We start from the raw sequence: 14,735 nt of genomic DNA, 5'->3' as shown, positions 1-14,735 counted from the left end.
TGATGGCGGCTCTGTTAAAAAGCCATTTTGTGTTAATTCTTTTTTTTTTTCCGTCATTCAATTTGACTTCTTTTAAGGGGGTTATAATAAGAACAATTTCTCAAAATAAAAAAATAAAAACATAAAGCCCATATTTTATCCCCTGACCCACCCCAATCCAACCAAACTCACATGGTACAAATAGAGAAGTAACAAAAGAATCAATATTTCCATGTCAAATATACCACAAATCAGACAATGCAATATGATAACATAAAACATATTATGCACAATAATTATTTATTAAAATAATTATTGTGCATCATGCTATGTACAGTAGACATACTACACTATCGTTCAAAAATTTAGGGTTGGTAAGGTTTCTTATGCTCAACAAGGCTGCATTTATTTGATGAAAAATACAGTACAAACATTAATACTGTGAAATATTATTACAGTTTAACAGAAGAGTTTTCTTATTTAATGCATTTTAAAATGGAATTTATTCCTGTGATGGCAAAGCTGAGTTTTCAGCAGCCATTATTATATTCTGATTTACATTTACATTAATTTAGCATATTTTGTACTTAAGAAACATTTCTTATTATTATCAATGTTGAAAACAGTTGTGCTGCTTAATATCTTTGCGGAAACAGTGATACTTTTTTTTCAGAATACTTTGATGAATTATAATGTTCAAAAGAAAAGCATTTATTGGAAATAGAAATTATTAAATTATTACATTATACAGGTGCTGGTCATATAATTAGAATATCATCAAAAAGTTGATTTATTTCACTAATTCCATTAAAAAAAGTGAAACTTGTATATTATATTCATTCATTACACACAGACTGATATATTTCAAATGTTTATTTCTTTTAATTTTGATGATTATAACTGCCAACTAAGGAAAATCCCAAATTCAGTATCTCAGAAAATTAGAATATTGTGAAAAGGTTCAATATTGAAGACACCTGGTGCCACACTCTAATCAGCTAATTAACTCAAAACACCTGCAAAGGCCTTTAAATGGTCTCTCAGTCTAGTTCTGTAGGCTACACAATCATGGGGAAGACTGCTGACTTGACAGTTGTCCAAAAGACGACCATTGACACCTTGCACAAGGAGGGCAAGACATAAAAGGTCATTGCAAAAGAGGCTGGCTGTTCACAGAGCTCTGCGTCCAAGCACATTAATAGAGAGGCGAAGGGAAGAAAAAGATGTGGTAGAAAAAAGTGTACAAGCAGTAGGGATAACCGCACCGTGGAGAGGATTGTGAAACAAAACCCATTCAAAAATGTGGGGGAGATTCACAAAGAGTGGACTGCAGCTGGAGTCAGTGCTTCAAGAACCACTACGCACAGACGTATGCAAGACATGGGTTTCAGCTGTCACATTCCTTGTGTCAAGCCACTCTTGAACAACAGACAGCGTCAGAAGCGTCTAAAGACAAAAAGGACTGGACTGCTGCTGAGTGGTCCAAAGTTATGTTCTCTGATGAAAGTAATTTTTGCATTTCCTTTAGAAATCAGGGTCCCAGAGTCTGGAGGAAGAGAGGAGAGGCACACAATCCACGTTGCTTGATGTCCAGTGTAAAGTTTCCATAGTCAGTGATGGTTTGGGGTGCCATGTCATCTGCTGGTGTTGGTCCACTGTGTTTTCTGAGGTCCAAGGTCAACGCAGCCGTATACCAGGAAGTTTTAGAGCACATCATGCTTCCTGCTGCTGACCAACTTTATGGAGATGCAGATTTCATTTTCCAACAGGACTTGGCACCTGCACACAGTGTCAAAGCTACCATTACCTGGTTTAAGGACCATGGTATCCCTGTTCTTAATTGGCCAGCAAACTCACCTGACCTTAACCCCATAGATTTTCTATCTATTGTGAAGAGGAAGATGCGATATGCCAGACCCAACAATGCAGAAGAGCTGAAGGCCACTATCAGAGCAACCTGGGCTCTCATAACACCTGAGCAGTGCCACAGACTGATCGACTCCATGCCACGCCGCATTGCTGCAGTAATTCAGGCCAAAGGAGCCCCAACTAAGTATTGAGTGCTGTACATGCTCATACTTTTCATGTTCATACTTTTCAGTTGGCCAAGATTTCTAAAAATCCTTTCTTTGTATTGGTCTTAAATAATATTCTAATTTTCTGAGATACTGAATTTGGGATTTTCCTTAGTTGTCAGTTATAATCATCAAAATTAAAAGAAATAAACATTTGAAATATATCAGTCTTTGTGTAATGAATGAATATATAATATACAAGTTTCACTTTTTTAATGGAATTAGTGAAATAAATCAACTTTTTGATGATATTCTAATTATATGACCAGCACCTGTAAATGTCTGTCAGCACTGTAATTTGTGATCAATTTAGTACATCTTTGCTGAAAAAAAATAAAATCGTACTGATCCCAAACTTTATTGCTGAAATAGTGAGATTAATAAAAGAAAAGAAAACAAAATAATCTACATTTCCATATCAAATATACCATAATATAGAAATGTATATATAATAAATTAAAACAAAGCAATAATTACATAAAATGTAGTTATTTAAAAATATTTATATATTTAATATTTAATTATTTAAATATAAATATTTATATAAAATAAAAACATTTAAATATGAAATTAAATTTATGTACTGAAGTAAATGTATTCAATTAAATTTCTTTAGTTTAGTTGTCTAGATGTAGCGGGTATGATAATCTAAATGATGATGTCAGAAAGGCAGTAGTAGTAATGATGAGGATGCTGTTGTCTCTCCCGCAGGGTGCTGCAGGGTGAGTATCGGCGGCTGAAGTGGAAGCATGAGGAGGCAGCAGCATCACCTCAGCTGATGGAGTCAGGTCCAGGTTCACCGGCTGGTCAGCAAGACGAAGAGCTCCTAGCTGAGGCTCGAGTCCTCCGACAGCACAAGACCCGCCTAGAGACGCGCATGCAGATTCTGGAGGACCACAACAAGCAACTGGAGTCCCAGTTGCACAGACTCAGAGAACTACTGCTGCAGGTAAGTTAACAGATGCCGATACATCTTAAAAATGAGGAGTATGCCCACAGTGAGTACTAAAATGTGAGCCAGAATATATTATTGTGATAGAAACAATGAAGGAATGGTGTGTAGGGAGTTGTATGAATATGTTACCGCTTCACAGGGAGGAACATGAACAGATAAATCAGGGCTGTCTGTGCTGGAGACTTTAATGTTAAATGTTTATGGGTTTGAAGAAATGTTTTGAGCTTTAGAAACAGCCACTATGAGAGAAATAAAGATGGGCTGACAAAATATACTGATAAAGGGGGGCAAAGGGGGGGAAGAAGATGTATTCAAAGCTTTCGGCAAAAAGAGTAAGAAGACGATTGAACAGAGGAGGATAGACCACATTACAGACTGCCTTGATGTACTACATGTAGAAGGGTAAATGCGAGGCAAGAGATGCTTACTAATGCAGTTTGGGTAAGGACAAGGAGACAGGGAACTAAAAAAGACTTGTCACAAGTGAAAGGAGAAGAGATGTGGAGACAGAAAAAAAGTACCTATCACTAAGGCCCGAAAAGAGGTGAAGGACGAGAGAGTGCAGGGAAGACACACAAAATTTTTGGTAAATTGCTTCTGGTAAATTGCAATGATGGAAGGGAGAGTTAGAGAGAGATTTTGTATGGGGAGAAAACCATTGATGGAGATGGAATCATAAGGATGGAAAGGAGTGGGTGGAAGGTAAGTCATTTCTCAAGCTGACGAACATTGAGCTTAAGAAACGAGATGGACAGAATAGAGTGGGCAGAAAGAAGATCCTTTTCTTCAGTGAAAAAAAGACAGAAAGCAGGCCGAGGAGAGAAAAGAAAAGCTCAGGCAGTGCTGAGTGAATGGGATAAGAGGTGGTTGTGCTGAAAAAAGAGAGGTAGTGCTGTAGAGATATGATTGGCAGGCTGGATGGTGAGATAGAGCGGTGCAAAACACACTGAGGCTGTAGCTATAGGTGAAAAGGAATTAGACGGAAATAGAGGGAAGGAATGGAGATTGACTTAACCTACAAAAACAAGCGAGGGATGTGTCACGGGAAGCAATAATGTGCCTGGATTATGGAGATCTGAACTATTGTTCAGCACCCCAAGAAATTCGCTGGGAAAGTTAAAGTCTTACCTCTGTGGACATCTCTGTAGAATGATAAAAGAGTTTAACTCAGAATAAATTTGAGGTATTCATGCAAACAGCCTTAGTTTTATTCATCTCCCTGTAAAATGTGAAAAAAAGAGACGAGTCATCTTTGAGTTTCTTATCAGTTTGTTTCATCCCTCAAGAAAATACACCGCCTTTGTAACATATGGAAAACAAACCAAATCCCTGGTCGATAAATGCCGAAGTTTGGAGCTTTGGCAGCATTTGAAAACTTCTGACTGTTTTTACTCAGAAAATAACCCAACAACACTGTCTTCTGTCTAGAGCTTGGCTAGACAAGCAATACTGCATACTGAACAGTTTATACTACTTATCGCCTGCTATTTACGTGTTAAGTATTGTGCAGTAAGCAATGACAAATGTTTCTGATGTAAATATAACTGCATTTGTTACTGCTTCTGGTTGATTTCTGGTCACTTTGAAGATAAAAGGTCAGGTTAGGTACTGCATGCTCTGTTTGTAAACTGCAAATTTTACAATTATGCACATCTCTTTGCACATTTGTTTGTTTTTGTATAGAGTTTGTATATAGAGAGTTTGGTTCCAAAACGCGATATACGCCATTTTCAAAAAAATTGAGTTTCCGCCAAAATTAGTATTGTATCTGGTCGGTATTGAAAAGTCATTTATTAATTTTGCGCAAAATGCGATATCCGTCGTGTTATTCTGTAATGTTTTCTCCCTTTCTTTCCAAAACGCGACAAACACCAGTCTCCTTTTTCTGCAGAACGCAATATATCCGCTCTCAACCAATCACAGCGCACCATTCCACGCACTGTAAACATTTAAAAAAAAAAAAAAACGTTTTTAATACCAGTGTACCTCGGCAAATGTGTTTATTTAACCAGATACTCTTTAATCGGTAATAACAAATAATTTATAACATTAACAAGATGACCCCTTGAATTCATTTTGGGAGCGACGGCTGAATGTATTTTAGTAAAATGTCTGTATATACTGTAAGATAAATATTGGCAAAGTTTAGACTCTGTCATATATGTGAATCAACTTACTTTGTTGTGTATTTTCAATTTGAAAAATAACTTTTTTATTGATGGATTAATTGCATTTTGAAAAAAAAAAAACAGTGTCATGGATTTATTGCATTTTGGGGAAAAAATAATACATTTTTATAATAAACTTTTTAAAATCAAAATATAGATTTGAATTTTTAATGTTTTTATAACCAAAAGATGCTATGTGAAAGTCTGAAACAGAAAATAGTGGTTTTCATCTTGCTACTTTCTTGGTAAAGAAAACACCTTTTTACTCAAATTAATCAAAATGGAGTTATTGCGTTTTGGAACCAAACTCTTCAAATAATCAAAGTCCCTTTCAAATAATATCTGTTCACTCTGCGGCCATATTTGCAACGCCTCTAGGCAGCTATTTCAGGCATCCAAGACTATCTATTTGAACCAAGACTATCTATTTGAATGGGGGAATCATGAAATCTCAAAAACTGCTTGGCAAACTCACAATTAAATAACATATTTCAAATCAGCAACAAAATGTGACATCAACTGTGCCCTAAATGTTGTTTCTTATGCTCAAATAGTGTTAAAAAAGCTTATTTTTCAGGCTATACAGAAAAAGTGCATGCTATGTACAGTATATACTATACTATCGGTTTCTTTTGCTCACCAAGGCTGCATTTATCCAAAATACATTTTAAAACAGTAATATGAAATATTTGTACAATTTAAAAGAAATGCATTTTAAAATGGAATTTATTCCTCTGATGGCAAAGCTGAATTTATTAAATGCTGATTTACATTTACATTCATTCAGAAGATTTTGTGCTCAAAAAAATGTCTTATTATTATCAATGTTGAAAACAGTTGTGCTGATACATTTTGATACATTTTTCAGGTTTCTTTAATGAATATAATAATACAAAGAGCAGCATTTGTTCTAAATAGAATTTTGTTATAATATTATAAATGTCTGTTGTTACTATCATTTCAATTGAGTGTAACAAAATCGCTCTGATCCCAAACATTTGAACGGTAGTGTTTATACTGCTGAGATAGTAATAATAATATTCTTAATGGTTTTCATTATGATTTAATTGTTTTCTTGTTCTCTTATGATTTTGTCATGTCTACCAGCCCAAAGACGACTCGGAGGCAAATGGTTCGGCTCCTTCCTCACTGTCCTCCCCCGTGTCAGGAGGAGGCCACCAGGGGGAGCCTCCCAGCAGAGAGGCGACAGACACAGAAGCTGCAGGTAAGACCTGGAATAACCTCGCAGCTCAGTGTTGTCATCCTGCCAACATCTGCCCATAATGAGATTCAAAGAGTTATTTGAATAAGGCTGATTATGTTAGCTTCTGATGCATTTTGTTGAGTTCATTTTTATTGTAGCATTTATTGTTGTGTAGGTGAGGATTTGGATCATGAGCAAGACACCGTACTGCAGCTGCAGCAGGTAATCGAACAGCTGAGGAACGTCTTCCCATCTGAGCCAGGTCCATGAAGAACCTGAAGCAAAACTCAGAGGTCTAAAATTGTGCAGGTTTGCTTATTTCTGAATTAAATAAGCTTTAAATCACTATTTCGCCCTGTGTCGTTTCAAACCTGTATGATTGTCTTTCTTCCATGAAACGCAAAAGAAGTTTAGTAGAATCTTTAAGTGGAATGGGATTTATACTACAAAAAAAGCACCATAAACATCTTGTAAATGTGGGCTGTATGACTCCAGCACTGTGTTCCGAATCATCTGAAGCCATATGATATGATTTGCGTGGAAACCAGACCAAAAAGTCATTGTTCATTTCTCAGCTCAATTGGTTTCTCTTTCAAACACTTCTCAATTGTCCACAATACACTTAAGAACCAATGATGTTGGACCTAATTCATTTCAAATCTTTTGTGACTCATCTTGAGCCACTGTGTTTACATGCACTCAAAACAATTTTGTGCTCTAAGACAGGAAGATATTCAGCAAAACAACTTCCATTTTGTTTTCGACAGTCCTCAGAAGACATCTGTGCTCACTGAAAAGGAAGAAGTCATACAAGTTTATTTTTGGCTGAGCTATTCTTTTAAAAAGGTGTTATTTTAGTATGCAATGCAGATGCGGTGCACCAGTGTGTTAAAGAGAAATACATTTGATAACATTTTTGATCTTTGCATGTAAAGTTTGAACTTTCTATTAATCTTAAATTTTTCAGGTGCCGTATTGCTCATTTTGTCATGGGCAGGGTTTTGGGAATGCAGGGCTGGCAAATCCAAGGAAAGACAAAGGGACTGCGAGAAGGGATCAGAAGATTTTCAGGACACCCTTCTCAGCCTGCGGCCATTTGCCAATCCCATAGAGCTGTGGGATTATCTGAGTGCTAACTAAACAAACTAATGTTTACATGGTGCCAAAGGCCTGCACTGATCCGGACACTGTGCTAACCCGTGTAGTAATGCAAGGTGTGTCTTCATCAGTACAGCACAAGAACCACAAACAAGACTCACACCATGCTGAAGGAGTCTCTCCTTAGGTATCCCTGTGCCAGCAAATTCTGTGTGTGCGTTTTTTAAATGGTTTTCTGTGACTCACTCATGCACATAAACACAAATATACACACATACCGCTAAGTCATGCTTGGTATTGCGTGGCCCTTGTTCTGTGAAGCAGAAAAGAAGAGATTCCCCAGAACCGTCGGGATACACGGCAAGCTTATTTACACTGTAAGGATGACACGTGTCTTCGTTGATGCCATCGTTTATTTAAGATGCCAAAGTGCCCATGAGCATTGTGCTCCTGTCCTGGTGTCCATTTTCCCCATGCTCTTTCCCCCTTTCATATAGCACTGTTTCATCAAAAGTGCAAATTAGTTTTAAATGCTTATATACAGAGACATGAACTGCAAAAATCATTTTCTTTATTTAATTTTTTGCCTTGTTTTCATTACAAATATCTAAACATCCAAAAATTTGGGTTGCGTTTTTTAAGGAATTAATACTTTTATTCACCAAGGATGTATTAAATTGATCAAAAGTAACAGTAAAACACTTCTAGGCCCGGTTTAGCCAGGTTTAAGCCAGGAATAAGCCTTAGTTCAATTAGGGCATTTAAGTACAACATTAGTGATGGGCATCTTGAGACAAATCAATGGCACTGACCTATTTTAAGATATTTCAGTACAAGTTACTTTCAGTTAAAACAGCTTAAAGGTGCATTTTAGTCTAGGACTAGCTTAAGCCTTGTCTGTGAAACCGGGGGCTAATGTTACAAAATAGTTCTATTTCAAATAAATGCTTTTCTTTTGAACTTTTGATTTGTAATCCTGAAAAAATGCATCACAGTTTCCACAAAAACAAAAAGAGCAACACAGCTGTTTTCAACATTGATAACAATAAGAAATGTTTCTTGAGCATCAAATCAGCATATTAGAATGATTTCTGAAGAATCAATGTGACACTGAAGAGAATATTACTCTGATTAAATAAAAGCCTTGGTGGGCATACGTTTCTTTCAAAAACATTAAATAAAAACGTACCAATTTTAATTTCTTTAAATATTATGAAACAGAGAATACAGTTCAGTTCTAATTTGATTGGCAAAACATTTAAATATATCTCTTATTTAAAAGAAATGGCCTATTTTGTTTTTAAAACCTATGGGGAGAATCTAAATCCAGCATTAGCATAATTTCTGGCAGAGGTCACGTCAGTCAAGCTCGCATCAGCTGACTTACGTCTACCTATAGGAATACGAGGTCTATCACAGAATCTATATATAAGCTCCTCAGTATTATCAGCAGCTATTGCATTTCTCAGGAGCAAATTACCCTCCTCCATCCCCAGCTCCTCCTCTCTTCAGTCAGGATTGGCCTTATTATTCACCTGAATCAGACTAATTCTTGAATTATGCGTACATGTTAAATTATGACATTTAATGATATCCTGTTCTGTTTACCCTAGGGGGGTTATTGCTGCTCTCCCTGCTCTTATCCATGCTAGGCTGCATGGATGCGCAGGGAGTTCTTGCCCAGAACAGAACCATACCGCCAATACAAACTATATGCATTATCAATCATATTTGACGATAGTGGTCCTGACAGAAATGATTTTCTGTGGTAATAGACATTATGCAATGAATGTTGTATATTGAGCTTAAAGGATTAGTTCACTTTTAAATGAAAATTAGCCCAAGCTTTACTCACCCTCAAGCCATCCTAGGTGTATATGACTTTCTTCTTTCTGATAAACACAATCAGAGATACATTAATAAATATCCTGATGCATCCAAGCTTTATAATGGCAGTGAACAAGGGTCACTAGTATGAGCTGAAGAAGGTGCTTTCATCCACATCGATCATAAATGTGTACTCAATATACAATATTCATTGCATTGCAAGTCTGTTACCACAGAAAATCATTTAGATTCTCCCCATAGTTTTTAAAACCAAAATAGGTAATTTCTTTTAAATAAGAGATACATTTAAAGGTTTTGCCGGTCGAAATAGAACTAAACTGTTTTCTCTGTTTTATAATATTTGAAGAAATTAAAACTGGTACGTTTTTGTTTAATGTTTTTGAAAGAAACTTATGCCCACTAAGGCTTTTATTTATCAAAAACAGTAATATTGTAATAAACTTGTATTGAACCTCAAAGATGTTTTCAAATATAAATCCAACTATATTTAATTAATTGTGTGCTTAAATCAATGAGGAAAAAGATTTATTTTCTGAAAAACACATCTTATCTTAAAATTGCTTCTCAGGTAAATGCTACTTGTTTTTAATGTTTATTTATTTCTGATCCAAAGCAAGACAAAACCCTGATTAAGAAATAGATTTTTTTGCAGTGCAGCCACTCATACAGAAAGGATCTATTGCACAGATGAGCGGATTTCTTGGCTGTTGGTTTGCCGGTCACAAGGGAAAGGTCTCTCAGCGATGGAGATTTGTTCTGTTGTTTTGTTGTCAGAGCACTTGCCGTTAAATTACAGCTGTCCAGCGTGGCATGAACAAGAAAGTAGAGACCTGAGGAGGCAATTCAGTGCAGGTTCGCCCTATTCTCTTCGGCTTGGGAGGGTCTTTTACACTCAAGCCACAGCCTGATTCATTTTAAACCGAGCACAGCCCCTATTATGCCTTAAGACTTCAAAGCTCCCACAGACTTTTTTTTTTTTTTTTAAAGAATACAAGCCTTACATCTCTCTGTCTTATTGTTGTCCTCCTGATGTAAGTATTTTGTTTACCAAACGCTGTTCTCCAGATCTCAGCTTTTCCACAATCTGAGGAGGGAAATGAAAGTGAGTGTGTGCAAGGATTATTTTACATTATGCCGAAGGAGGAGGACAGCAAATGGATCATGCTCTTTGTAAACAGAGAAAAAAGGCTTTTTTGTAGAGTTATTTACTGTGGGGTGTCAGATTTATATGAGCAGAGAAGATGCTGGGGGTGTAGTGAATAGAAAAGAGAAATAGATAGCGAGAGAGCGGGAACAGATACAGTGTAAAGAAAGACTGCAAATGGGAAAGAGAAAAGTGTGTAAATATTCACTGTGATGGGTTGTGACACTGCAGCCCCTGCAAACAGGAATGAGATTATTGCAGCTGAGAGAGAGCAAGAGATGTTCTCCATTTGTTTTGGCAAACATTTTGAAAGTACGACGATTCCTCGTTCATTCTCCATCAAAAAAACAAAGTGACCCTAGTTGCACTGTAGGTTTGTCTGTGAATCCCACTGTGCCCTCGCCGGCTTTCTTTCGCATGCATTGCGATCTCATTTTGCATCACAGCAGTGAGCTGTCTGTTTGTTTTGATGCGGTTGCTAAGAAACTGTCCCCAAGGACACGGTGCTGAAGGTTGGTCTTTAGAAAGGTGGGGTGGCATCATAATGGAGGAGATACAAATAAGCATATGGAGAAAGAGAGAGAGGGGAACTCAACTCCCCTCTGCCCCATATGCCTGCCTCTGTTTAACTTGCATGGCTCCTCATTAAGATCAACATCTGGTGTTCTATCCACAGCGACAGCCATTTATAATTCCAGTGCTTCATTGGGACAAAAGCACCTCACACATACAAACGCACACATTGAAGTATGCACACTGCGTTTTGTTAGCTTTCTCCAACTCGTTCTTTATTCCATGCCAAACAGTCAGAACTGATTCAGAGCAATGATGCAACAATTCAACGATGCAAATCTTTTCTTTTTGTCTTTTTTTCCTAAGTAAAATATCTAAACATCCTTAAAACAAGATACATGTACTAAAATTCATACTAAGACTTTTCAGAGAGTATATTTTTTAATTACATTGGCAGTTATTTTATCTTATCTGAAAGAATAGCTTTTACATCTTAAGCTGAAAATTGCTGAAAATTTAATTTACATTAATTTTTTTCATAATTAATGAAAATACAGTCAGCTAAGAAAAAATTAAGATTCAATCAAAGACTTAAGATGTACAAAGACTGCGCTCTCATATTACTTATGAATGGGAGAAAGTGCAATGAATATAGCGGAATAAGGACTTATTCCTTCTAAATAAAAAAAGTCATTGTGTCACTGCAGCTGCCGTTAGAAGCTTAGGTTGCTTTTTTTATCACTATTTGAGCATAAGTAACAACATTTAGGAGACAATTTATGTCTTTTTCTTTTTGATGATTTGAAATATGTTATTTAAAGGTGCCATCGAATTGAAAATTGAATTTACCTCAGCATAGTTGAATAACAAGAGTTCAGTACATGGAAATGACATACAGTGAGTCTCAAACTCCATTGTTTCCTCCTTCTAATATACATCTCATTTGTTTAAAAGACCTCTGAAGAACAGGCGAATCTCAACATAACACCGACTGTTACGTAACAGTCGGGGTGTACGCCCCCAATATTTGCATATGCCAGCCCATGTTCAAGGCATTACACAAGGGCAGCCAATATTAACGTCTGGATCTGTGCACAGCTGAATCATCAGACTAGGTAAGCAAGCAAGGACAACAGCGAAAAATGGCAGATGGAGCAATAATAACTGACATGATCCATGATAACATGATATTTTTAGTGATGTTTGTAAATTGTCTTTCTAAATGTTTCGTTAGCATGTTGCTAATGTACTGTTAAATGTGGTTAAAGTTACCATCATTTCTTACTGTATTCACGGAGACAAGAAAGCCGTCGCTATTTTCATTTTTAAACATCTTTATAAATCTCTCCAACAGTGTAGCATTAGCCATTAGCCACGGAGCATAGCCTCAAACTCATTCAGAATCAAATGTAAACATCCAAATAAAAACAATACTCACATAATCTGATGTATGCATGCAGCATGCATGACGAACACTTTGTAAAGATCCATTTTGAGGGTTATATTAGCTGTGTAAACTTTGTTTATGCAATGATAGAGTCGAGAGCTCTGGAGGGGCAGAGAGCGCGAGCAATTAAAGGGGCCGCAGCCCTGAATCGGTGCATTTCTAATTATGCCTCAAAATAGGCAGTTAAAAAATTTATTTAAAAAAAATCTATGGGGCATTTTGAGCTGAAACTTCACAGACACATTCAGGGGACACCTTAGACTTATATTACATCTTGTAAAAAAACGTTCGATGGCACCTTTAAATGTGAGTACGGCAAGCAGTTTTTAAAATTTCAAGGACTTAAGCTGTGTCTGAAATCGCGTGCTGTTGAATAGGTACGAAAAAGTATGTTCTATAGAGTACAAAAGTGTGTAGTATGAATGAATTTGGACATACTACATCTGCCATGTTGTTACTGTCACATGACTTACTGTTGTCAGTTTTGTCCCTTCAACTCCATTCACAAATCCTCTCCCGTGGCCTTATGGGATAGTGAAGTGTCCTTCATATGAAGTATCCATCGTATCACTAACTGTTATTTTGCTACACACTTTTGCATACTATATAGTAGAGAACTATTTGATTTCGGACGCAGCATTGGTCTTGGATGCCCGAAGTAGCAGCCCGGAGGTGTTGCAAATATGACCACCGAGTGAACAGACTTTACTTGAAAGGGACTTTGATTCATTATATTCTATGAAAACAAGTAAAGAAATCTTACAAATTGTTTTTCAAATAAATTAGTCTTTTTTATGGATATTTAGATATTTTTTACAAGAAAATGAGAGAAAAACCCATTGAGAAAGTGTTTTTAGTTCACCCAAAAATGAAATTTCTATCATTAATTACTCACCTTCATGTCATTCCACACCTGTAAGACCTTCGTTCATCTTCGAAACACAAATTGAGATATTTTGATGAATTCCGCGAGGATTTTTTATCGTCAATTGAAAGCAATGAAATTACCATCATTCAAGGTCCAGAAAAGTAGCGAAAACATTGTTAAAATATTAAATGTGACTACAGTGGTTCAACCTCAATATTATGAAGCTACGAGAATACTTTTTGTGCACAAAAATAAAACAAAAATAACTTTATTCAACAAATTTGTCTCTCCCGTCATTCTCATACGTTATTTACGTTGCAGAGCTTCCATGTTTACGTCCGATTGCCGGCTTTTTGCCGGTAATTTAACACCATTGTATCAGGTTTCTGGGTCAGTTGTGACTGCTTCATGTTAAATTGACTTGAAACTGTTACTCTTTGACTAAACTTGATATTTTCATTTTGAAGTAACATGTTTCAATCAAGTTACCCAATCAAACAGGACTTTCAAATTCCTTTAATAATAAAGCAACCACTATGGTAGTGCTCTAGATGAAATCAGTATCACTTCTGGACTTCCAACACCAAACATCACATGTGTAAATCATGTAACTCGCAAGACTAAACTAAACAAGAAGCATTAATTGTAGGATTATTAGAATTATTCAATTTAAATGAAAAACATTTATTTTAGTTAAACTAAAACCATTCATTCAAGTTAAATTAACACTATTGATTCTAGTTAGTTGCACATGGTAGATTCTATTGGGTTTTACTTCTTTCAGTCACATGGAACCATGATTGAATCATGTTCAGCCAAAGAGCTATTTTTTTGAGTGTAGAAAGGGAGATGATTTATTCAACTTTTATTTTTATTTTTTACAAAGTATGATATATAGAGCTCCAACATGGTAGCAAATCATGTAGCATTGTGTAATACATTGAATAGAAAGTCTCCTATATGCATACCATTTGCAAAATATAAAAATTCTCCATTATGACATGTATAATCAGTATTCCTTAATATGATTTTTTTAACTCTTTCATAGTAGTTCCCTTGTCTATTCCTTTAAAAAAAAACGAGATGTGGTTAGTTTGTGAGCTGTGTGAAATTACAGTATTTTACCGCATTACCAAGGGCTGCCTGAGCTAAATTTAGCCATCTGCCTCATTAACAAATACTCTCATTATTTTTGTTTGTATGTAGCAGACCTTTGTGTCACAACCCCAATATGTCTCTGGCTTTGCAGGCTTGTTTGTAATTTTGAACTACACAACAGGGCATTTACTGATTTAACCTCTGAACCTGTGGCATCATCATTACACACCATGACCATGTTGTCGTTTTCAGCTCAAATGTCCTGAATACAAACATTTTGTTTCCCTGCAATATATGTGGTGTGTTATTTTCATGTTTTTGTTTTGATGTGCAATGCA

At 36.2% G+C, this 14,735-nt stretch overlaps 1 protein-coding gene across 3 annotated transcripts in view; it reads left to right on the top strand.

The window, feature by feature from the left end:
• Window positions 1-8,415, top strand: part of drp2 (dystrophin related protein 2) — a 199,013-nt gene extending 190,598 nt beyond the window's left edge. For all 3 annotated transcript variants that reach the window (XM_048175715.1, XM_048175714.1, XM_048175716.1), the window contains 4 exons: window positions 2,766-3,003; window positions 6,285-6,402; window positions 6,557-6,690; window positions 7,349-8,415. In XM_048175715.1, the coding sequence (XP_048031672.1) occupies window positions 2,766-3,003; window positions 6,285-6,402; window positions 6,557-6,651 (451 nt within the window). In that variant the 3' untranslated portion in view covers window positions 6,652-6,690; window positions 7,349-8,415. The remainder of the gene's footprint in view (window positions 1-2,765; window positions 3,004-6,284; window positions 6,403-6,556; window positions 6,691-7,348) is intronic.
• The last annotated feature ends 6,320 nt before the right edge of the window (window positions 8,416-14,735 follow it).

Source organism: Megalobrama amblycephala, linkage group LG23 (assembly GCF_018812025.1).
Source record: "Megalobrama amblycephala isolate DHTTF-2021 linkage group LG23, ASM1881202v1, whole genome shotgun sequence".
Classification (NCBI taxonomy): domain Eukaryota; kingdom Metazoa; phylum Chordata; class Actinopteri; order Cypriniformes; family Xenocyprididae; genus Megalobrama; species Megalobrama amblycephala.
Note: the sequence above shows the minus strand (reverse complement) of the source record. Positions and strands in the feature narration are given on the sequence as shown.